The sequence below is a fragment of the Rattus norvegicus genome, chromosome 5 (genome assembly GCF_021556685.1).
Source record: "Rattus norvegicus strain SHRSP/BbbUtx chromosome 5, alternate assembly SHRSP_T2T, whole genome shotgun sequence".
NCBI lineage: Eukaryota > Metazoa > Chordata > Mammalia > Rodentia > Muridae > Rattus > Rattus norvegicus.
Window position 1 is genome coordinate 82,363,723 of NC_141538.1, and position 22,844 is coordinate 82,386,566.

Genomic DNA, 22,844 nt, shown 5'->3' on the forward strand with positions numbered 1-22,844 from the left:
TCCACCTGCCCCACTCCCTTCAGCCGGTGTCTACACGGGAAATTCCATAGATCCTAAAATTCCCATAGCTAGTGGAATGTTAGGTTAAACAATCCTGGTGTCCCTGTGCACACAGCAGCTCTGGACCCTGAGAGGGGCAGAGTACCTGAGCTTACCCAGAGCCCTGTAGTCCCGTACACTCCCTGAGCTTGTGGAGGGATGGGGAATCCCCGGACCCCCCATCACTGCTCCAAGAAACTCCGTCTATGGAATTAGTCTGCTTGGCTTACTATCAACTATGCGCCTATGAGGCAGTGGCTGGCAGGACGCAGATGGGACAGCTGTGCGGGTGTGTGTGGCACAGCCAAGATCGAGGAGGAGAGGTAGCGGCTCTTGACCTTTTAAGCCACGCTTGGTCCTGGCAGGGCTGGTGGGGGCGGGGCTCAAGGAATCTTCCTCAATGTTCATCATTGAGCCTGAACTCTGCTTACATACTCAGAACCTTGGCAGGCTGAACACATGAGCTTTTCCAGACTCCTCAGAGAACCATAGATTCGGGTTGTTCACAGGATAGGGAGACCGGGGCAGGGGCTAGGGTGCAGACTAAGTGAGGCTCAGAACCTGGTCTACGTCCTAACCTGTTATACCCCTAGACTGTTGGAAGGAGGGCAGGAAGGGCACGCATAGTACTATAAACTCCCAGAGAACTCTGAGAAGAGAAGGGCCCACGTTCAGGAATTGATAAAGGAGGAGGTGCTGAATGAGACAGACTGCGGCTGGGGGATGGCTCTGAGAAGCAGGGAGGAAGCTGCTTTAGAGACAGCCAACTGATGAGCAGGAGGAATCAGCCCAAGGGTTTGAGAATGCCGTGGAATCAGGGAGCAGTGGATCCTCCAGATGCCACTTCCCGCCCTGTCTGCTCCTGACTGTTGCCTCTGGGCAAAGGATCTGGGGCATGACCCAGCTCTGTGGGTTTGTGTTCTGAGTTGGAAGCCTGTGGATGGGTTCTTGCTGGAGGGAAGTGGATGTGAGAGAAGCTAAGTGTCAGAGGGGCCTGGAAGATGGCTTGGGTAAACCAGTGTATGAAAAAACCAGCCTATACCCAACATCTGCAGAGTCCACGTTTGCATTCTCACCCCTCTTTAGCGTGACCTTGACCAAGGTCTCTTGAATATCTGGGCACAGATTCTAGCCATGACTGAAGTACTATCTTGGAGCCTGCAGTTAAAAAAAGGGCTCTGACCCTCTGTAGGTGGGTGCCTTTTTCCCTGAGGGACCATGCCTACCCTCCATAGAGTCCCAGCCCAAAGGTTCTACTAAAGTTTAATGGGAGAGGTTACTTCAGTTAGAGTAGTCCTAGAAGGTTCTCTGGAGGAGATGGCCTCTGAATCAAACCTTGAGGATGGGTCTAGTTTCTGAGGGGTAGATAGGCAAGACATTCTGGACGGATGCTGGAAAAGCTGGGGCCAAGGTGAGAACGTACCTGGAGGTTGGAGAGAAGCATGTAGCTAATGCGACTTGGGCCTGAGACTGTTGTAGCAGCGTAGATCCAGGAGCAAAGGGTAAACCCTGAGCTCAGAAAGGTTAGGCCAAAGCTTGTTCTGCCCTTAGCCAACTGAGCACCCTCTGACCGCTGGCTCCCACATCTTCACAGCAAAGGTAATGCTGGCACCTACCTAGATGCATGGGCTGGTGGCATAAGGCATGGGAGGTGCCCACAAAGCTCTACAATTCCAGGGTTCCTCTCTCAGAAGAAGCAGAGGAAATGACAGTGCTGCTCAACTGGGGCTGAGAAAGGAGCTGCAGGATGATGAGGGCAGGAGTGAGCTGTTCCTCTTTTCCTTCATCATTTTTCCCCTTCTCCCTTCCCTTCCAGGGTCCTCCTGGGCCATTTGGGAACCCAGGTCTACCTGGACCTCCTGGAGCCAAAGTAAGTATTATCAGTGGCTATGGGGTGACAAAGGGGTGGGGGCTCATTTGTGGGAGCTCCTGAGGAGAACTCTTAGGTCTTTGTGGAGAATTCCCTTCCAGATCAGAGATATCCTACTTTCTCTCCCTGCACCCTGCTCTACACTGAGGCTGTCTGTGAAGTACAAAGCAAACAGCCTTTGTGTTCAGATTATGGTTGGTTGCAGAAGTGGCAGCTTGGACCTGGAGCCCTTGAGGTGAGAATAGGCAGAAAGAAAGCAACCTAGTGCTTCCCAGAAATAGCCTTGACCTTGAATGTCTCCTAAGGGCATGGCTTTCTGGGTTGGGGGATAGACTTTGGGGAGCAAAGATGGACGTGTAGAAGATTGCTAAGTCTGAAGGATGGGATTGTGGTGGGGACCGGGCCCATCTGGGAGAGGGGGGGTCATACTGGAATGTGGTGCAGCCAAGGGTAGAAGAGGTCGGGGAGAAAGATGGAGACTGGAAGGATCAGGGACACTGGGACTCTGTGGCATTGGCCTGAGTGACAACCTTCAGGCCAGAAGAACTGAGAAGACATCATGCTTGCAAACCTTCAACCCAGCCAGGATCAGTCACAGGAGATACCTGAAAGTCAGGAGAGCTCTGAGCTGGAGAGAAAGTGGGCATGGGGGTCAGCAGAGGCTACCACCCCCCTCCTCTGGGAGCCCTCTTGGAAAACAAGGTTTGTTTTTCAGGAGACTGTTATGGCTGGGGCTTTGATGAGGACAGAACCCCAGCCACTGAGCTTCTACATAGGGCAGACATTAAAGTGTCAAGCTGTTGTCTGGAGTAGTGCCCAGGGCAGCAACATTTGGAAACCCCGGAATAGTCTCCCTAAGAGAAGGGGTGGGGGGAGTATGAAGCATGAAGGTAAGTGAATTACCCACCAGGATGGGTGGGCCAAGAAAAGCAGAGTCTTCTGGCTCCCTGGCTTCCTGCCTATCTCCTGCCCTATGCCAGTCACAGGGTAGCTAGGTGAACAACACTGAGCTTTGCCTGATCAGGGTCCAGGGTCACTCTTTGCTAAGCCAAATGCAAAGGTGAATGGATTAAGGGTGTTTTAACTGTCTGGCCTGGGTCATTCAGTGTAAGCAGTGACTGACCTCTAAAAGCAAGCTCTCGAGACTCACAGAGTGGCCCTGGCTGGCCTATCAGCTTCTATTGAAGACAAAGGCTACATATGGGGAGCCCTGGACCGGCAGATACACAGGACCAGTGACCCATGCCTGAGTCCTTGTATAGAGCTGTCTCAGCACTCCACCGAAGTTCTCAAGGCCTGTGACTGTCAGGTCAGGCTGGACTGGGGTCCCTTCTCAGAAGACCAGGCAATGGGGGACTCCTGTGCCCAGCAGCTGCTTGTTGTAGCTGGTTCTAACAAGGCCCACAGTGTGCGTAATTGCCCTCATGTTGTATTGTACCTCTCCCCGTAGGCACTGTAAGGCAAGTACCTTACTCACTGTCTCACTGGGTCCCTTACTGACAAAAAAAAGTGTGAGAACTGTACTCATTCACTGATGGAGAAATTGAGGCATGGACCAATGAAAACCCAATGCAAGAATTTGGGTTTTTCCTTGGAGATTTTTGTTTGGTAGCGTCAGAGGGTCCATCAGGATATTTAAACGGCTGGGTTTGCCCTTGGCTTATTCACTCCTAACTGGTCCCTTGCTTGCAGGAGGATGCTCTGTCAGCTATTCCCTTAGGCCCCTGCTAGCCCTGGCTACCCTCTTAGCACTGCAGGCAGCCTAGTTCATCCTACATGGATGTGTGTTGTGGCAAGAGTCTCTAACTGCTTCCCTTAAATGGAGGGTTTGACCCAAAGGTTGGACCCTAGCAGGCAAATCTTCCTGCCACATGGAGCTTGGACACACATGTGGATGGGGCTGAATGGCTCTGCCTTGAAGTTATTCTGTGCCAATCTAACATGGAAGATGTTGGCTTAAAGCAAGCACTGTCTGACTGGTCCCAGGCCATTCAGAACGCGAGTGTTCTGCCTTGGGTGTAACCAAGGGTGTGAGTTCCAGAGAAAACCATGAAATGAAAGCTGCCTGTCCCACTGGGACTCCTATAAAATACCACACTCTATAAGGCAAAGGCCATGACCTTTGCCTGGATGCTTGGCTGTGAGCACAAGTGAGTGGAAGTGATTCAGGAAAGACCAGCTGGGTCAGAGACCTCAGTCTGCTGAGATTGTCCTTGTTCTGTCCCTGATCAAGTGGTGTGGCTAGCTAGGTAGAGTTCCTTCTTATCTAGATGGAACTGGTGGTGGCTTGGCTAAGACAGAAGAAGAAAAAGCAGAAGAAGAAGAAGAAGAAGGAGGAGGAGGAGGAGGAGGAGGAGGAGGAGGAGGAGGAGAAGGAGAAGGAGAAGGGAAAGAAGAGGAGGAGGAGGAGAAGGGGAAGAAGAGGAGGAGGAGGAGAAAGAGGAGGAAGAGGAGAAAGAGGAGGAGGAAGGGAGAAGGAAGAGAAGGAGAAAGAGGAGGAGGAAGAAGAGGAGGAGGGAAGGAGGAGGAAGAGGGGGAGGAGGAGAAAGAGGAGGAGGAAGAAAAGGAGGAGGGGGAGGAGGAGGGGGAGGAGGAGGGGGAGGAGGAGGAGGAGAAAGAGGAGGAGGAGGAGGAGGAGGAGGAGGAGGAGGAGGAGGAGGAGGAGGAGGGAGAGGAGTGTGTCTAGAGGATCCTCATTGCTCATCAGAGCCCCAGGAAGTAACCTGGTGGAATCACAAGGCTGGTTTGCTCAGGCCCTGCGTGTAGCTTGCTCTCCTCTTTAGCATGGTGTTGACCTTTTGTAGGACTGCCTATCTATCATCATCCTTGGTTTACTGAAACCCTACTATGTGCTATTGACAGCTGTAGTGGCACAGACCCTGCCCTTAGCCTGACTGGTAGGGTAAGGATACCCCACCAGCCTCCAGGATGGGAGGCAAAGTCAAAATGAGCAGGAAAGGGAGAGAGGAAACAAAAGGGGCTTGATTGTTTCTGGAGGGTCAAGGCTGAATCCTACATTCAGGAGGGTGAGGGGCCTCAGAGAGCTGCCCTCACTCTGTAGGGCAGATCTTACCGCTCCCATTTTACAGAGGAGGAGACCCAGGGTCCACAGGTCACATTTCTAGTGGGTGGCAAGGCGAGATTCCCAGAGTCTGACCCCAAGATCGGGCACAGAGCCACAGGATGCCTCAAGCCTCCTGCTCTGGGGCTTGTCTAACGCTGCATGTGTCCCATGCGGGATGTGGTTTTCCCTCACGGAGGCTGCTGTCTGGCCCTCCTCACTTTACATTCCATTGCAAGCATTTCCTGTTGTGAATGTTTAATCCTGAGTGTGTTTTAATGACTGGTGGCAGGCACCCTGTTAGCATTCTTACCCCATTCTTCCTAAACTGTGTTCCCTGTGGAGAACTAACTTCTGCTAATATACATGCAACATCTTGAAGAATCTGACTAAACCTGAGTGTTGGAATTTCTAATTATTGTTCTAGGATACGTTCATAAAAATCAGAGTTTCCAGCATGGACTCAGGAGCCAGAGGGCCCTATTTGAATTCTGGTTTCACCCTGTGCTGCATGTGTGACTTTGGGCTAATTATTTAAAGGCTCCATACCTGGCTTCCATTTCTGTAAACAGGAATCATAGTAGCTCGCACCTCACTGCATTGTTCTTGGGGCTGAACCACGTGTGTTTTTGCGTGTCACGGTATATATAGGCGTATGCTAGCAGCATATGTAAATAATTTCTAACATGCCTGCACAGAAAAGCTGAGGGTGCCTAGCTGTTGATGTCTTAGCCACTGCCTTTGGGGAAGGTTGAGCTAATACTGGAAGAACATTAAAGACACTGAAAAGACAACTCATTATTGTGGCTGATTGTCTATGGCATGCTTTCCTTATGTCTGTTTGAAATGTGTTTCACCACTTACCAATGATTTTATGGATGCTGTCATGTTAACGACATGCAAATTTATTCATATATGCAAATTATGAAAGCTTCACTTAGAACCTGGTTTGTTCGTTGCCCATGGGCTATTAATGATGATTTTCACAAATGGAAGTTTTATTCTGTTTTTAAAATCTACAGTAATGGGACTGGAGAGGTTGCCCAATTTAGTAAAATAGCTAGGAATCTGAGTCCAGTCTCCAGAATGTGTGTTAAGAAAAAGAGTAGGTGTGCCGAGACACATTTGTACTCCTCATGTTAGGGAAGGGAGTCAGAAGGATCCTGGGGCTTGCAGGCCAGGCAGCCTGAGCTACTCACTGAGATCCTGGCCAATGAGAGGCTCAGTCTTAACCTCCACCCCTCTCAAAAGATAGAAGACATGTAAAGAATCATAGCAGAGGCTGTCCTCTGCTCTACACATACATGTACACACATGTACATGCACACTTCCACATCCACAGCACATTAACAATATTAACATTTCTTAAGGAGCTTATAATGAGTCAAATGGCTCTTTCCCTTTAAATGTTTTAAGTTTTAATCTGTTGTTATTAATATTATTGTGTATGGAGGTGTGGTGTGGTGTGTGTGTGTGTGTGTGTGTGTGTGTGTGTGTGTGTGTGTGTATTTATGCCATACTGTGATTTGGAGATGAGAGGATAACTTTGTGGAGTCACCTCCATCTGCCTTTGCATGAGTTCTGGAAAGCAGACTTAGGGTGCCAAGTTTCTACAGCAAACATCTTCACCGGCCAAGCCATCTTGCTAGCCCCCACTTTGGATGAACTGGGGATTGAACACAAGGTCCCATGCATGCTAAGCATGCGCTCTGTCATTGAGCTGCACCCCCAGCCTAGTTCCTCTCCCTCCCCCTCCCCCTCCCCCTCTTCCCCCTATCCCCTTCCCCCCACCCTTGTTCCTGGTCGGGTCAGATGTGTCTACCTTTATTTCTAGTTTTCCATAATATAACTTGTACTCATACTTTTTTAAGCCATCTGGAATTAATCTTAGTGGGGTTGGGATGTGAACTGGCTCTCCATTGTTGCTTTCCCATTGTAGTTAACCATTTAATAAACAGCATTTGCTCTGGTGATTATTGTGACTTAGACCAGGGTCTGGTTTAAGTCATTCTACTGTGTTTTGTTGTTGGTCTGTCCATCTGCATGCTAGTAAAATGCTCGTTTACATGACTTTTACTGTCTTTGTAACGTGCTTATGTGTTTCCCCTGCTTGCTTCATTTCAAACATTTCTGGTGTTTTTTTTTTAATTTCCATTAGATAAATTTTATTTCCATTCTCATTTAAAAATCATTCTTATTTTGTTGTTGGTTTTTTTCTAAAGCTGAAATTAAGTGTCTGTATTAATTTGTGAAGAGTTAGCATCTTTAAAACAATAAGTTTTTCTACTCACTACACACATGATATGTTTCCTGATTTGGTTGAGGCTTTTAAACATCTTTCAGTAAACTTTTATAGTTTTTACTGCATAATCCCTGTGTATTTATTATTTAGTTTATACTTAGAAATGTTTTGTTGCCGTTAGACTTTCTGCTGGCTTTCTGTTGCTGGGAAGAACTTATTTTTGCACTTTTGTATGTGATATATGACCCTGCCTTTTCTCTCTTTACTGAAGTGCATTGTCTGCTCTGCTCCTGTTTCAGTTAGTTCTCCTGAATATTCTAGACAGGAAGTCATGTGGTTTGCAAGGGTGTGCATACTTTTGTTTCCTCCTCCTATTTGTTTTTCCTGCTTTATTGCATTGGCTGGGACTTCTGAACCCAAGAACAGTAATAGCCACAGAGGAAATCTTCAGAGGAAGTTCCAGGACCTAGCCAGATGTGGCTTCTGCTTCTCTTGAGACCCTACTTGCTTATTCATGAAGTGTTTTGTGATGCTGTCTCTGGGCCAGGCCCTATACCGTATACTTGAAATCACAGGGGAGTTACGGAGGATATTTCCAGCCCAGCATTTCGTGATCCTTTGTGGTTTATTCTTTCTCTGTCTAGTTGTCTTTCTGGGTCTCAGCCATAGAGAGCCTTCAGTTTTCTATTCTCCTTCCTGAAGGGATGGAGCCCAGCACAGTCCCTGTCCCCACCATATTCTTAACACCTAATGTCCATGTTTTACCCTCCTATGTAGTCTACTTGGCTCTAAGGTTTCATGAACTAGTCCAAGCAAAAGCCACCATATGCCTTGTTCCTGGTCACCACATGGCTTCCTCTAGGTCACACAGGCATGTCGATGGAAGAACTGGGTCTAACGTCCAGACCCTTGTCCTTAACACATAACGAATTTCTAAAATATCATCTATTTTTTTCCTCTCACATTTTGTAGGCGTCTAGCTGTGTTTAGCCCATGGTTCACCAGTTGCAAAAGGTCAAAGGTCATAATTAATGAAGCCAACACAATAATAAACTTACTAAAAGCAGATGACCTTTTTAAAAACTCCTTTGTGCAGATCTCAAGTATGAACTTTGTAGATGACAACAGGGTGTTGTAATGTCAAAAGGTTTGAAGACACCAGAAACATCTCCATCCTAGAAACCATCTAAGCAGGATACCTTGAGTTGACCCTCCTTGTCCTCTTCAGCTTACCTGCAATCCTTTCAGGTTTTAATCTACAACTAGACAAAACTCTCAGTCTTCTCACTGTCCTGCACTTGGCACTGGTGTGTGCCTCTTCACTGCGCCGTGCTGAAATGTGAAGAGCTTGCAGCCAGACCTCCTGACCCTAAATTCCTCCCACTCGCTGTCTGACCTTGGCTAAGTGACAGCTCTGACTTCTTTCCCTCTTCTGTAGAATGGGGCTCACGAATGTGGCTCTCTTAGAGATTTAGACTTTAAATGAACTAATATGTATGAAGGGGCTTAGAAGAAGACTCACTACCGGTTAGGCTGTTGTGACTGCTCTCTGGAGTCTCTCCCTAAGGGACCTGACTCCTGTGTCTTATTCTTTACCATGTCATTCCTGGTGTTGAATACCACACCAGGCTTGTAGAGAACGTTCAATAAATGTCCACCATATTAGTCTATCTTCGGACAGAGATTATGTCAGAGATTACATCTTGCTGAGACTGTATAGGAAAATCCATCAATTACTAAGGAGCCTACCCTGGGCTTTGGGTATCTATCAGTCTTTGTACTCTGTGAAATGACAGAATAGAGTTCGCAAAGACCTGTTCCTGTGAGCTTTGCGTGCCAGCTCCTCTGTTGGCTGCAGACCTCGGTGGGCATGGTGGAGGGGAGAGAATCTCTGTCCATTTTTGGCCACAGGAATCCTTGGTAGCTGGGTAGCCTGGTACAGGCCTTGCACTGTGGACATAAAAGGCATGGAGCAGGGCTTCTGATTTACAGAGTGTGGGGGAGTGTCTCAGAGGGGTGGCCATAATGTCAGGTGCAACTGGAGGTGGGGTTCTATAGAAATACAGCTCCCCTGTCGTGGGGGCACTCAGGGTGATAGAATTGGGATTCTGGAATCTACCAAGAAGGGCTGGCCTTCCCATTGGAGCATCTGACTAGAGGAATGATAGTACAACTGGGAGGTGGTGGAGAGCGAAGAACCTCAGGCTATAGACAAAGGCTTTGATGTTGGCCAACCTGCTTCCTACCCACTGAGTTAGCCCAGGCTATGGTGGCTCCTCTACACCCCAGTCCCTGTCGCTCATTTGCAGCAGAGAGTTAGGATGTAGAGCTCACCTCACAGTGTACACACAGTGGAAGAGCAGCCAGAGAGGTTTGTTGTAGCCCAGAATGACATGGTTTCTGGTGGAGATGGACCAAGTTAGGATTTGGGAGGTCTGAGTTCTCACAAAGAAAAGTCTTAATGGGAATTAAATAGAGTTGGCCAAGCCACCCTTCCCATGTGTCACAGCCATTATCCCACTGGCCCTTCGCCTAGAAACCCTCGAAGCCAGTCTGTGTACGAGTGAGCATGTAAGTTAAATGTCTCCTGTTATGAAAGTGAGGAAACCAAGGCTCAGAGAAGAGAAGACCCTTGGCCTGTGGTCCTACTGTGAGCCCATCAGTCCCAGGACTTTTGACTCTGGCCTCACTAAGGCAAGGAGGCCAGAAAGTTCAGGCAGTAGGGATAGGGTAGGTTGAGAGCTCCTGGCATTCTCCTGCCAATGAGAGCTTTCTTTTGTCCCTGTGAACTACAGCCAGTGAGCTCTTCAGCTTTTATGCTGACCCAGGTCCTAGGGACCAGGATCCTTGTGATAGAGCCCTCTCATATTTCAGGAGTGGACAGTGCTTGCTCTAAATGGAGACTTGATATGACTATGATGGTCTCTCCGGTACACTGCCCGAATCATCCCACTAGTGTGCTCTCAAAGACCTGGGAGTCCTGATTTAGGGATCCAGTCTCAGTTCTGTGTGCCTTATTCTGGGTTCCTGAAAGCGCTTGTTTCTGAATTCAGTTTCCTATGATATATTTTGGGGTGATAGTGTTTTCTATACTCATCCCTCAGTCTAGAGTGGGAGCCTAATAAGTATGAAGTTAGGATTAGTTTCCAATGTGTGCTCTGTCGGTTCCTGGTGATCAAAGAGGCAAATGTCAGCTTTCTGCAAAAGTATAGAGTCTAGGTGCCTTTGGCTGTGTCTCTTAGAACATGCTGATGCCCATAAAAAGGTCACAAGCAACCCATGACTGGTCATGCCAGATTGGCCACTGGCAGTGATTCGGAGCTGGGCATCTTAAAGAATGCTATTTGGTTCTGGGATGGTTCCCCTTCCTTGAGCAAGGGCCTGGTGGCAGGAAGTGGGAGCCATGTCTGGGGGTGTGTGGATGCAGCCTGGTGACAGTGGATGGGGTGGAGAAGGTCAGGAGTGACAGCAGACTGGGTAGACATGATACAAAATGACACCTTTTTTTATGGGTTTGACGGTGGCAGGAAAGCAGAACTGAAGCCAGATCATAGAAGACTGGGGACACTGGAAGGAATTAGGAGTCATGTAGTCAGAGGGAACTATGGATGGTGTTTGGATGAGAGTGTGTCAGAATTGAGGGGGAGGGATTACATGGGTGAAAAGAAGGAAAGAAGACTATGAATGCAGTGTGTGTGGAGATGCGCTCAAGGTGATGTGATGACCGAGGCAGACTTGTGTTTTTATTTCAGGGACAGAAAGGGGACCCGGGACTCTCACCAGGACAGGCTCACGATGGGGCAAAGGTAAGTTTAGGAACCCCAATACTCCACCCTCCTCAGGAACCCTGTGGGAAGAGACTACACAGGACCCAGGATGTATGAAGTCCTGACAAGTGGGAGTGGTTTGATGTTTTCCTTTAAGGTCTTGATCTATCCCAACACAGAGACCATGACCATTTCCAACACCACCTTCCTAGACTATAGCTTCTCAAACAAACAGATTTGTTCTGTGGACAGCCCTTGGTAAACGCCCTTTCCCCCAGTGCTCCATAGCTGTCTGTGGGACTTGCTAGGTGATGCTGGCAACCATAAACTTCTTGGTGTTCAGTGCTCCAGAAACTTCCAGCTGACCTTCAAAGCCCTTGCAAGTGCTCATTGGAGCAGAGAGACCTGATGTCTCCAAAGGGAAAGGAGGCAAAAAGGCCAGGGCCTCAAGATTTCCTAGCTGCCTGAGGCTATGAAGCTAAATGGGTTGCTTGTGGAAGAGAAAACACTGAAGTCAAAGGACCCCTCCTCTTTCCAAAGCACCGATCTCATTGCTGAGCAAGGGCCCTGGAGGTCAGGTGGGAAAAGAAGCCCCAAACTCCAGAGTCTAATGACAGAGACCTCACATTTCATGCTCTAGAGTCTAGAGGAGGGCATTCAGGTCTGCCTGGCTTTGTCTGCATCCTGGGGGTTAGGACTCATGTCTCTGTACCTCCATCCAACTGCTAGGCATAGGCATGCATGCACGAAAGTGCCCGTGTGCATGCATGCACATGCACACACACACACACACACACACACACACACACACACACACACACACACCACAGAGAGAGAGACAGAGGCAGACAGAGAGACAGAGACAGAGACAGACAGAGAGACAGAGACAGACAGAGAGTCCCCCTTTGATCTTCTCTTGTCACAGGAGGCTCATTACGTCATACTTACTACTCAGTAGACCTGCACTAAGTGGCTCAGTCCCAGGACAGTGTCCATGTTTACTCCCCCATTCTCATAACTTCCAGGGCAGAGAGACCTAGACTGAAAATAAGAAAGCACAAACTCCAGATGAATGTCTAGTTGCAGAGTGTCCTATGGGCCTTTCCTCTGACCCTGTATGGCAGAAACACTCCCTGCTTGGTGACCTCCAGCCCCAAGTGATGGTGACGTTGTTAAGGAGACCAAGAGAGCTGGTCAGTACAGGGTAGAGTGTGAGTTCAACCATGCTCTTAGCCTTGGAACACACTCTCCATATGATGTCTTCTGCTTAAGCCCTGGACGTAACCCCTGCATATACAGAGCTAGTGAGTTCAGAAAGTTGGGAGCTGGATACTCCACCCTTCCCCCAGCTCCTATTTTTCTCAGCAAATGCCATTTCTTCTTATTTAGGCCTTAGTGAACCTCTAGGAGTGGTTTCAGCCATTGTAGTGGAGGGTCACACTGTCCAGTTTCTCCCCTGACTCTGTTGTCTTTGTCTTACAGGGCAACATGGGCTTGCCTGGGCTCGCCGGAAATCCAGGACCCATGGGACGGAAGGTAGGACTTAGTTCCGTTCTTGGCCTTGGCCATCGACTTGCCAGCGAGCTTGGCCTTCAAGCAGAAGCACTGTGGTCCACTGTGCCTTCTGGTTGTACCTGGGTTCCCTGGGCACAGAGCCCACTGGCAAGAGATGAGAGGTTCCTGCATCCTGAGTGTGCTAGGGTTGGGAGCCCCTTAGTGTGAAGTGAATCTCCCTGTGGTTAATGAGGCATGACTAGACGTGTCTCTGGCTCACTGTATCTCCAAGTGGGGCAGCCCTCAAGCATGCTTCAGGTGGGAGAGCACTGTCTGAATTGCCCCACTGGCCGAGTGGCTTGGAACTCAGTGTCTCTCCTCATGTGCAAGGAGGACAGAGACTCTCTTATCAGTTCCTCACTGCCTAGGAATGGCTGGGTGACTCAGAGGAAGAGGTCTGAGTTCCACCTTTAACCTCTGAGTCTGAGATGCCTCTCACTGATGGGCTATAGGACATAATCTGCAGAGGACACACATGTTCCACATGGTTGTTATGCTAACATGGTTGTTATACCCACCGCAACTTCAGTCATCCTGGGTCTGCTCTTGGTTGGTGGTGATGGGCTTCTGCTGTTTTCTAGTCTTGGATCTCCAGATGCCTTGAACTCCTTCCTTTGTCCCCAGCTAGCATCCCCCTAACCTTCAAGAGTAGTTGTGCCTCCCCTTGAAGCCTTCCTGGAGCACTGAGACTTTGGGTCAATGTGGCCTTTTGTTCAGGGACACTTGGCCCATCTTTGTTATTTGCAGCCACGAATCTTGTTTCACTAACAGGGTAGGCCCATTGGGTTTGTGACTCTGGCTCTTCTTCCTGGCAAAACATGTAGCTTGTATACCAGAGATGTCCTGGACAAGCAGGAAAGACACCGTAGGCCAAAGGCCAATCACTCTCCAGGAAGATTCTCTGTGCTGAAGAGCTGTCCAACAGACATGTAGGCCCAGGGCTCATTCCTACTCTGGTTCCCAGATGTGGCCCCAGCTGCCTGCCCCCTAGACTGGTCGTCTGGTTTTCAATGGGACAGTCAGGGTGTCTACTGGCCCCAGGCTGTTCCTAAATCTGAGTGTCTCCATTACAGGGGGAATGTGGTCGATCCTAGCTATCACTCCCTCCTCCACTACCCTCTGTGACGGGGGCAGTCTATACCTTAAATGCCAGAGGCCTGCCTGGCAACGGAATAGCAGAGTTTGCTGCCACAATGTGTCTGCTGCTCTGCGTGTACCTGACCCATGCTCTAGCACCTTTTAGTGGAGGAGCCATGAGTGGGAAAGGCCCCTTCGTTCTGACTCATAAAGCATCCTGTAGTGGTCTCACATTGAATGGGGTAGCAAGGCAGCAGAGGTGGTGGAGGGAACACAGGTTTGTGCTATGTCCTGCCAAGATTCTGGGGCTCTATGTACTCGGCAGATGGCCAGGGATGCTGAGAGTCCCTGCTCCCCTATGCAGGGTTAGACATCTTCTGAGTTAAGGGAGCATCTTCAGTGCTTGGAAAACTGCTTGGCCATTACTCTGCACTCCTCTCTGACCCTGGCCCTGGCCCTGGCCCAGGCAAACACTTCTGGCCATTTGTTACAAAGTCTTGGTCTAAAACTGGAAAGCTGGTGTCACCACATACTGTGTAGAGCACAGATGACTCAGGCCCTGGGATAGGGACCCTCTAATAGAGGTGGTGTCATAGAGGAGAATGAATGGCTTGGTATCTTCTTCTGGGGCTTACTCCTATAATCAGCTCCCCATCTCTGGGGACTGTGGCAGCCACTTAGCCCTGCTGCTCCAAGGTGACTGTGTCTCCTCTGTGGGAACCCTGGGGAGAAGGAACACAGGTTAGCAGAGGTGAGGTTAGCTGTCTGTGGCATTAAATTTTGGTTCATTCATTCAGTGAGAATGTTCTAAACACGCACTATGTGCTGGGGCTATGTAGCATGAAAACAGAACCTACCTTACAGAGCTACAGCTTGGGGGGCAGAAAATAAAAAAATGGTAAAAATCTAGCATATAATTGGAGAATAGGAAGAGATGGTGGAGAAAGTGGGCAGGAGAGAGTTCTGATTGGGAGTGCCAGTTGGAAACAGGTAGCAATTAAAAGCATCAGAAGTCATGACTGGGGCCACCTTTGTTGATAAAGTGCTTGCCACAAAAGCCTGAAAACCTGAGCTCAATTCCTAGCACCATGTGAAAAGCCAAACATAGTTGGCTTAACCTGTATCCCGGGGCTGGTGAGGTGGAGACAATCCCAGACTACCCAGCAAAGCCCAGGTCCCTCGTAAATGCCCTGTCTCAAACAACAGTACAAGCTGGGTGTGGTGGCACACAATTATAATCCCAGGGCCTGATAAACAGGGGCAGGTGGCTCTCTGAATTTAAGGCCAGCCTGGTCTACATACAGAGCTCTAGGTTAGCCAGGGCTGGTGAGATCCTATCTCTACAATAAAGGAGGACTTCCTTTGTGGAAGGTTGAGTTCTGGCCTCTATATGCATGCACACAAATGCGTGTACACACATTTGAGTGTGTGTGTGTGTGTGTGTGTGTGTGTGTGTGTGTGTGTGTGTCCTCATAAAGCAGGCAAAGGCATCCCTATTTCATAGCAAAGAAGACCAAGACCCAACCAGATCTTGCTTGTTCAGTCACCTTCTGTTAGCACATGGCAACTTACACTCTAAACCCTCAGTTGACTCTGCTGTTGAGTGACAGCTGGAGTTGTTAGAGCTTAGGGGAATTTTCTGTGATGGTGGCCCTCAACATTGCCAAATGTTGATGCCACTGTGGGGATTCTAGGCTAGGCACTCTGAAAGGCCCCAGGTGGATCCCACATGCAGCCAAGATCCAGAGCCACCAATTTAAGAGAGAAATCTTCCTTATGTCTTAACGCAGAAGGCTGGGTTCTGAACCTGGGTCTTCTGACCCTTGAGCCCTTTTTCTTACCACAAGGCTGACTGAGACAGTTTCTCAACCAAGAGCAGTGGTCCCACTCTGTTCACATTCAAAAGAGACTCCTTTATGAGAAGGTTCATTTGAATGGAATGTGATGGAGTCCCAACTCTGCCTCCTGTGGCTGTGAATGTGGGTGAGCCCCTTCTATATGCTGAGCCTTCACTGTCTACTGGATGGTTGGAAGGTTAATGGGATGTTCTGGCCCCAATATTCACACAGGGCTGGCACATGACAGGCACCATATGAATGGATGAATGAATCAATCAATCAATTAATCAATTAATCAATCAATCAGTGGTAATGATGGTCCTGAAAGAGAAACAGCTAAAGAATCCTTGCTCATCTGCTATCATTAATCCTCTAGCTATTTCACAGCTCACCAGATAAGCTGCCCTTCCCACCCTGCATGAGGTCAGGAGGCTGACCTGACTGCCTTTGGTTGTTATTGTGTATGTGAAGCTGCCCCCCACCCCCAACACTGCTGCTTAGTCCTGCAGAGCACAGGGCAGCCCCAGCTCCCAGTGTGCAGCTCCACCAGAGGCTGAGCGGGCATGGAGTGGGCCCTTACTTCAGCCCCAGTGTCTCCAGCCTTCTGCCTGCCTGTGTTGCTCTCTGCTGCACCCTCAGCCTGACTTTTCCACATCCATCATTAATACTATTTGCTTCTCTTTTTCCCTGAGTCTCTCCAGTTTCTCATACTCTGTGGTTCACCTTTTGAACCTCCTTGGGATTCCCGACTTTCTGGTTCTTGAGGGACACACGGACACCCTCAGCACAGTTCTCCAACTGGAGCAGTGCTCCGAGGTCAGAACCCCGCATGACCATCCTAGTTTTCCTTACATGAAGCTCAGCACACACTGGGTACCTACATCTGCCTGGTCCTACCCTCCCACTCCCCAGTACCTCTGGCCGACATCACCAATTGATCTGTCTTGCCAAGAGCTGATAATAGGCCTCTGAGTCTTAGCACACTGTGCCAGGCAGACATGACCAATGGAAGGAAGTCGGTACACTGAAACTCATTTCTTTTTTCAGCATCACTTCCCCAGGGTCACTGGTCCTCCTGCACTGCCCAGTTGGCCACTGCCCTTGGAAAATGAGATAAAGATGGAGGACAGAGATGATGGTCCCTGCCTTTCTGAGAACCAGCTGTTCTTTCAAGTGTGACGCCTAACTCCATGCTGGGCTCTTGTGACCCATTCATTCGCACTGGCCTCTCTCCTGGTTCAGCCCATTTCTACCCCTACCTCTGCCCCTCTGCCCCTCTGCCCCTCTGCCCCTCTGCCCCACTGCCCCTCTGCCCCTCTGCCCCTCTGCCCCTCTGCCCCTCTGCCCCACTGCCCCACTGCCCCTCTGCTCCACTGCCCCTCTGCCCCAATAACCCACTCAGAATACTGAAAACCTCCCCCAGCAGAGCTTTATGATCTCAGGCACTCGTTTGTTTTTAACCAATGTTCCCTACCCTCCTCTAAAAGGTAGTAGTGACCACATTGCTTTTGTTCAATGTTCTATCTACTACTGCCTATTCCCTGGGTTTTGGTCATGGTTGAGGCTCAGCAGATGTATTTTGAATGAACGGACGAATGAATGAATGAATGAATGAATGAATGAAGACTACATGAATGAATGAGCCACATGAAAATTTGACCTTCCTGCCCTCCCTCCCTCAACTTACCACCAAGTATGTTGGACATCCTGCGAGCTGTCTAATATTTCTAGATAATCCACTGATTTCAGAATCCTCTAACTCTGGAGCCTCTGGGACATGCTGAGAAATCAGTTTGGGAAACTGAGGCCCAGAGATGCTTAGTCTCCTTCAGTTTCTTCCTATTTGCTCCTCTTTGCTGGTAGGCTGTGGGTTGCTGGGGTGGTAGGTGAGTTCTGAGGGCTGCCCCCTCCCCCCAATAATTGCCAGGGTGTTCAGGTCCTGCACAAGACTGGGGAGTGAGACCCACCTTCCTACTGAAATGGAGCCTGGGGGATCAACCTATGTCTGGACACATACTGCTTGCTCTCCAGACCCCCAGGCAGTGACAGAATCCCCTCCCTCATTGCTTGAAGTCCAAATAGCACCCCACTGTCTGTGGCAGGGTGAGGTGATGTCTGGTTCCTCCTTGTGCGCTGTAAGCAGTGATTAATCTGACTCCCAAACCAAAATAGAGAGTGTGCTGTATTATAAACACGGGGCCTGCGGAGGCCCGCCTGCCGGGCAACCACGGCCCCTGCTCCTCTGTGGCTCCCCTGCCTCCCTTGGCCCACCTGCACCCTTCACCCCCACACAGGAAATCACTGCCCTGGGGCCACCTTGCGGGATGAGCTGGCCCCCATAATTGCCAGGGCCAAGAGAAGATAATGGTTTAGAGTCTCCTGTCCCCAGCCCTGTGATTTAAAACAGTGTTTGGTAAACACTGCTGAAGGGGCTTCCAGGGAGCCCACTCCGCACCCCACCTCCCACCTTGACCGTGCTCGGCCGTACTGCTCCCACCGGCTTTAGAAGCATGCTCACAGTCTCATCCAAGACTCTCTGGAGTTCACTGGGACAGCTCAGCCCATCCCACGGATCTAGAGTCTAGAGAACGGTCTAACCTTGGCCTCAGCTTCCTGCCAGCCTGTCTTCTGGGACCTCGGTCTCTGTGTCCGTCATGTGACCAGAGATGGTCAACATGGTGACATCTGTTCCATCCAATGTGGGTACTTTCTTATTCTGCTACTGACCTTAGCCCTAGGATATTGCCATGACCCATTGGCTCTGTCTCAGGGACATGCATCCTTAAGGGGACCTTTCCTGGCATTCTCCTGGGCTGGTCCCAAATGCAGTGATGGGTGGGTAACATCTGAAGAATGTGGGCCGCGATCCACACGCTCTTCCAAGAAAGCGGTGTGGCTTCAGGATGGCCCCTTACCTCCTTGGACCTCCATTGCCTCATTGTAAGTGTACCAAGTAGTTCCTACCTTCTAGGAGTGATCTAGGGTATTTGTGGGCATACATGCTCAAGGCTCAGGGTTAGGCATGGTGAATTCTGTGATTCACTTTCTTCCAGCTCTTTCCTGAGCATAAGTTTGCTTAAACCTCATCTGGGATTTAACCAAACTCATCCCTTGTCTTTGGGGACAGTGATGCTTGTGGATTGGTTTTCGGCAGAGTATTGGAGTGCTCGAGGCTCCTGACTCACACTGTCTCCATTGTTGTTCTTGGTCCCCAGGTCTCCAGGCTGTTTACAGTGATCCCCTAGGCCAGCGAGCTTGTCAGAGTGAGTTCAGAGAGGTGATTGCCTGGGCTCAATATTACAGACAAGTGTGCATGGCTCACCTAGTTCTTCCGTGGGAGAAAAAGGGCTTGGCTTGTTCCTCCTCATATCCCGTCATGCCTTGTTCCCTTGTCCCTAGGGCTTCCTGACCCAGCCTCCATCACTGACTCTGACTCCAGCTGCTTCTCTGCCCACTCCCCTTATCTTCTCTTCTGTAGGTCCATGGGCCCTCTTGTGCTTCTCGAAGCTCACTGAGAGCATTTCTGCCTTGGGGCTTTTGTACTCTTTGCTCCACCTTCCAGGATGACATATCCTGGTCTGTGTCCACTTCCTCCCATCAGCCATCCCTTGGCTGTCCTTGGAGACACCACCCTCCTCAGACCTGCCCTCCTCTGTACCCTAACTTCACTTGTTGATGGCAACAAGCCATAGCATCAAATTTGCCATTTCAAATCATTTCTCAGTGTACGGGTGATGGCGTTCAGTGCATTCAAGTTGTTGAGCAACTGATCCCCGGAACATATTCATCTTGCAAAAACAGACACCCACTGCTCATTGCACCCTACCTTTTGCCTCCCGGCACCCACGGTTATCCTTCCTACTTCATTTCTTTCTAGTTCCTTTCTAGGAATGTAAACTCCCGAGGCGAAGGATGTTGCCTGGCTCTTTTTTCCCTGCTGACCCACACACACTCCATCACTGTTTGTTGAATGAATAAGTGAGTGAAGAAATGAAGGCCACAGTAATAACCATAGCTGGTGTTCCTAAGGTTGCTGAGAACACTGCCAGGCACCATGTTTGGTGCTTCTCATGCAGATCATGCCACCCAGGCATTGGCTCTTACCGCCCACTTTCTAATTCCTGAGGAAATCAAAGTTCAGAGAGGTAGAATCCTTGTCTCTGGCCACTTAGACAGCCTGAAGGTAAACAGTTCTGGAATCCAGATCAGTCTGTTAGGTCCTTCTGTCCAGCTGCTGGCTGTGGTGTAGGCCCCACCTTTCCTACTTGTGGTCCAGTGGAGAATTTTTCCCAGAGGCAGCTCTTGATCTGAGGGAGATGCATTTCCCGGGTGGTAGTCTGACTCTTTTGACATGAGCCGATTCAGAAGAAGTGCTGGCGAACTTCCCAAGCCCCTCTCTCAGACAGACTCTTCTGTTTATAATGAAGACTGCGACTTCCTGTGCATCCCCAGGGTCCGGGATGCTGACGTACACCTGTGTTTATGTGTGTGTAGAGCAAGTGCATTTGGGGGCTGGGGTTATAGACCGGTTGATAGAGTGTTTGTCTGGCATGCTAGAGTCCTGGGTTTGACCCCCAGCACCAATAAACCAGCTGTGGTACAGGACTTTGATGTCAGCACTTGGGAAGGGAAGGCTGGAGGATCAGAAAGTCAAAGTCATCCTTGGCTACATGGCAAGTTGGAGGCCAGCCTGGGCTACATGAAGCTCTCTCTTGAAATAAAAGAAAGGAAGGATAGATGGAAGGAAGGGAGGAAAGAAGAGAGAGAGGGGAGGAAGGAGGGAGGAAGGAGAAGAGGAAAGGGGAAAGAAAAGAGAAATGAGGTGGAGTGGGGAGTTATGTCTACCATGATCTCCATGTGGCTGTCCAGTGCCTGTGCTGAGGGGCAGACTGCTAACCTTAGTCATAGACTCTCATGGGTCCTAAAAATTGGAGTTAGAAGAAAGCATAACCTAAGGGGCCTCAGAGTTTCAAATCCCCCATTAGAGGTCCACAGAAGGTCGATCACCCACCCAAACTTGTTCAGCAAGACAGGGACAGTGTCTCTCCTAAGCAGAGCCTGGTGTGAGGGCCCTGCCACGCAACACTGTGGTGTCACTGAATGAGGATGAAGGGTCAAGGATGCCACTGTGCATCTAGGCAGCCTTGGAATAGGAGCAGAGGCAGAAAGAAGGAGGCCGTGTCGCTGGGTAACATGGTCATGGTTCATGAACTGGAGCGGGTCCATCGTGTGTGTTCCAGTTCAACCTTGTCCCTGTTCCTTATGTGACACACGCTTTGCTCCTCTTTCTGACTGCCTCCAACTCTCTGGATTTCCAAGGCAGGATTGGGATGCCGTAGTCTCTCACCCTACCCCCAACACATAGTATTTCTGTAACACAAGATCACTCCAGAGGATTCCAAGAACGTCGTACAACCTGCATCCGTGCAGGTAGTGTGGGCCACATCCCCACCATAAAGCCTATTGCCTGATGACAATTCTTCACCCCACAGGGACACAAGGGCCACCCTGGAGCGGCAGGGCACCCTGGAGAACAGGTGAGCCTGGCTGCATTGCCCTACTGCCTGACATTCCTTCTCCCAATCCCTGCTTGGTACCAGCCTCCTCCCTGGACAGAGATTCTCTGGAACCCCAGAACAAGACTTCCCCCACCCATTACCCCCACCCTCACCCAGTCAGCCACACTGTCCTAGAAGAGCCAGTGTCTGTACTGCCGAGCCCAGCCCAGGGCTGGCAGAAGCCCCTGGACTCTGGTTAGAGCCATGAATAGCTGGCCTGTCCCCGGCAATGTTAGGCGATATTATCCCTTCCATTTGCCTTGGGGTTTGCAAGAATTCTAGCCTCCTGGCCCAACTCAAACAGCAGCCCTGCCAGGGGACAGCCAGCCAACCCTCTTCTGTGCTTTCTTAGTTTGAGCCTGGAGCAGAAAGATTTGTCCCCAGAGCTGGTCTGACCAGTTTCTAGAGAGGTGGGCTTAGGGTCCAGCAGACACTGCTCCCCATCTTCCATCTGCCCCCCCTTTGCCTCACATTCTTGCCCCTCTCCTTGTCCACTGTAGGTGCACTCCCCAACAATGGGACCCTGACTGAGCTAGGAAGGGTCTCATCTTTCCTAACATTTCTCTTGTTCCTTCGCAGGGGCAGCCAGGACCTGAGGGCAGTCCAGGGGCCAAAGGTTACCCTGGCAGGCAGGTGCAGTATATGCTCTGGAAGCTCTGGCCATGGTGGTGGCCAAGGTGCCCCAAGGAGAGGGAGGCTGTGGGCTGGGGCCAATAAACTGCCCCAGGGCATAGGCCCTAAGGAAAGGGCTGGCTGGGGATTAGACCTGGCCATGATGCTTCTAGGAGAGTCTATGGGAGAACTAGGGCTTAGAGGAAGGGTTCCCAAGCCTCCTCGCCAGTCTCCTCCTGAGCCACCTCTGGTTCAACCCATGACATGGATGCTTCTAAGGACAACTGAAGCCCAAGACAAGATTGGCCCTGGGACATTGGTGGCAGGGAGAGAGTCTCCATATGTCCTTGCCCCCCATATTTCTGTTTCAGGGGTTCCCTGGACCTGTAGGAGACCCTGGCCCCAAAGGCAGCAGGGTAAGTGCTTTTTGGCTAGCCCCATATAGGTGGAGCATGAGTGGACATCACCACAACCGTTCTCTATGGGTTGCTGGGATATCAGGGCTGTTAGAGGGGCTGGGGCTATGGCAACCACTGAACTCCATTTGCCTAGGACTGCCAAAAGAGGCACTCCATGTGGGATCTCCCAGAAGGGAGGTAGAGAAGGTTCTGGGTATGCTGAATAGGGAAATGGAGGTAGAAACACAATGGACATGGGTCTCAGTGGGTATGGGTAGTTCTGTTTATGATGCATGCCAACATGCTGTGCATGCCAAAATGCTACTGAGACTGGACTCGGGTGTCCTCAAGTGGGGCCTGCTGTCTCTCAAGAAATGCTCAGCAAGTAGGTCACACGGCTGTCAGGCAGGGCAGATCCTCAGTGACATGTCCTCTCCTGAGCCAAAGCTATTGATACCGTGGTAGGCTGGAGGCTCAATATGGACCCATCATTGGCCTTAATCTCCACAGCAGTCCAATAGCTGCAGCAGTGGGCATGGCATAGGACGGCAAGGTCCCTTGGGCATTACAGGGCATGCAGGGTCAGGGCAGCTCTTGCTCTGGGATTCTGGGTCTCTCTCCTGAGGTTCCCATGAGTAGTGGCCTCAGAGGGAATATCTAGATGCTAGAGAAAGTACCCAGAGCCCAAGGCAACCACCTTTCCATTCTGCCTCTTATGTGTGAAGGACCACTACCCACACCAGCCCTGGAGTCTACATGGCTGACTCAGAGACACCAGTAACTAACTGACTCTGTCACTGACCCCAGAGGTCACTAGGCTTCTCCAAG

General features: G+C 50.1%; 1 protein-coding gene across 3 annotated transcripts in view; it reads left to right on the top strand.

Moving 5' to 3' along the window:
* Positions 1-22,844, top strand: part of Col27a1 (collagen type XXVII alpha 1 chain) — a 118,322-nt gene that overhangs the window by 17,617 nt on the left and 77,861 nt on the right. For all 3 annotated transcript variants that reach the window (NM_001411859.2, XM_087548026.1, XM_087548025.1), the window contains 6 exon segments: positions 1,856-1,909; positions 10,965-11,018; positions 12,462-12,515; positions 20,941-20,985; positions 21,586-21,639; positions 21,990-22,034. In NM_001411859.2, the coding sequence (NP_001398788.1) occupies positions 1,856-1,909; positions 10,965-11,018; positions 12,462-12,515; positions 20,941-20,985; positions 21,586-21,639; positions 21,990-22,034 (306 nt within the window).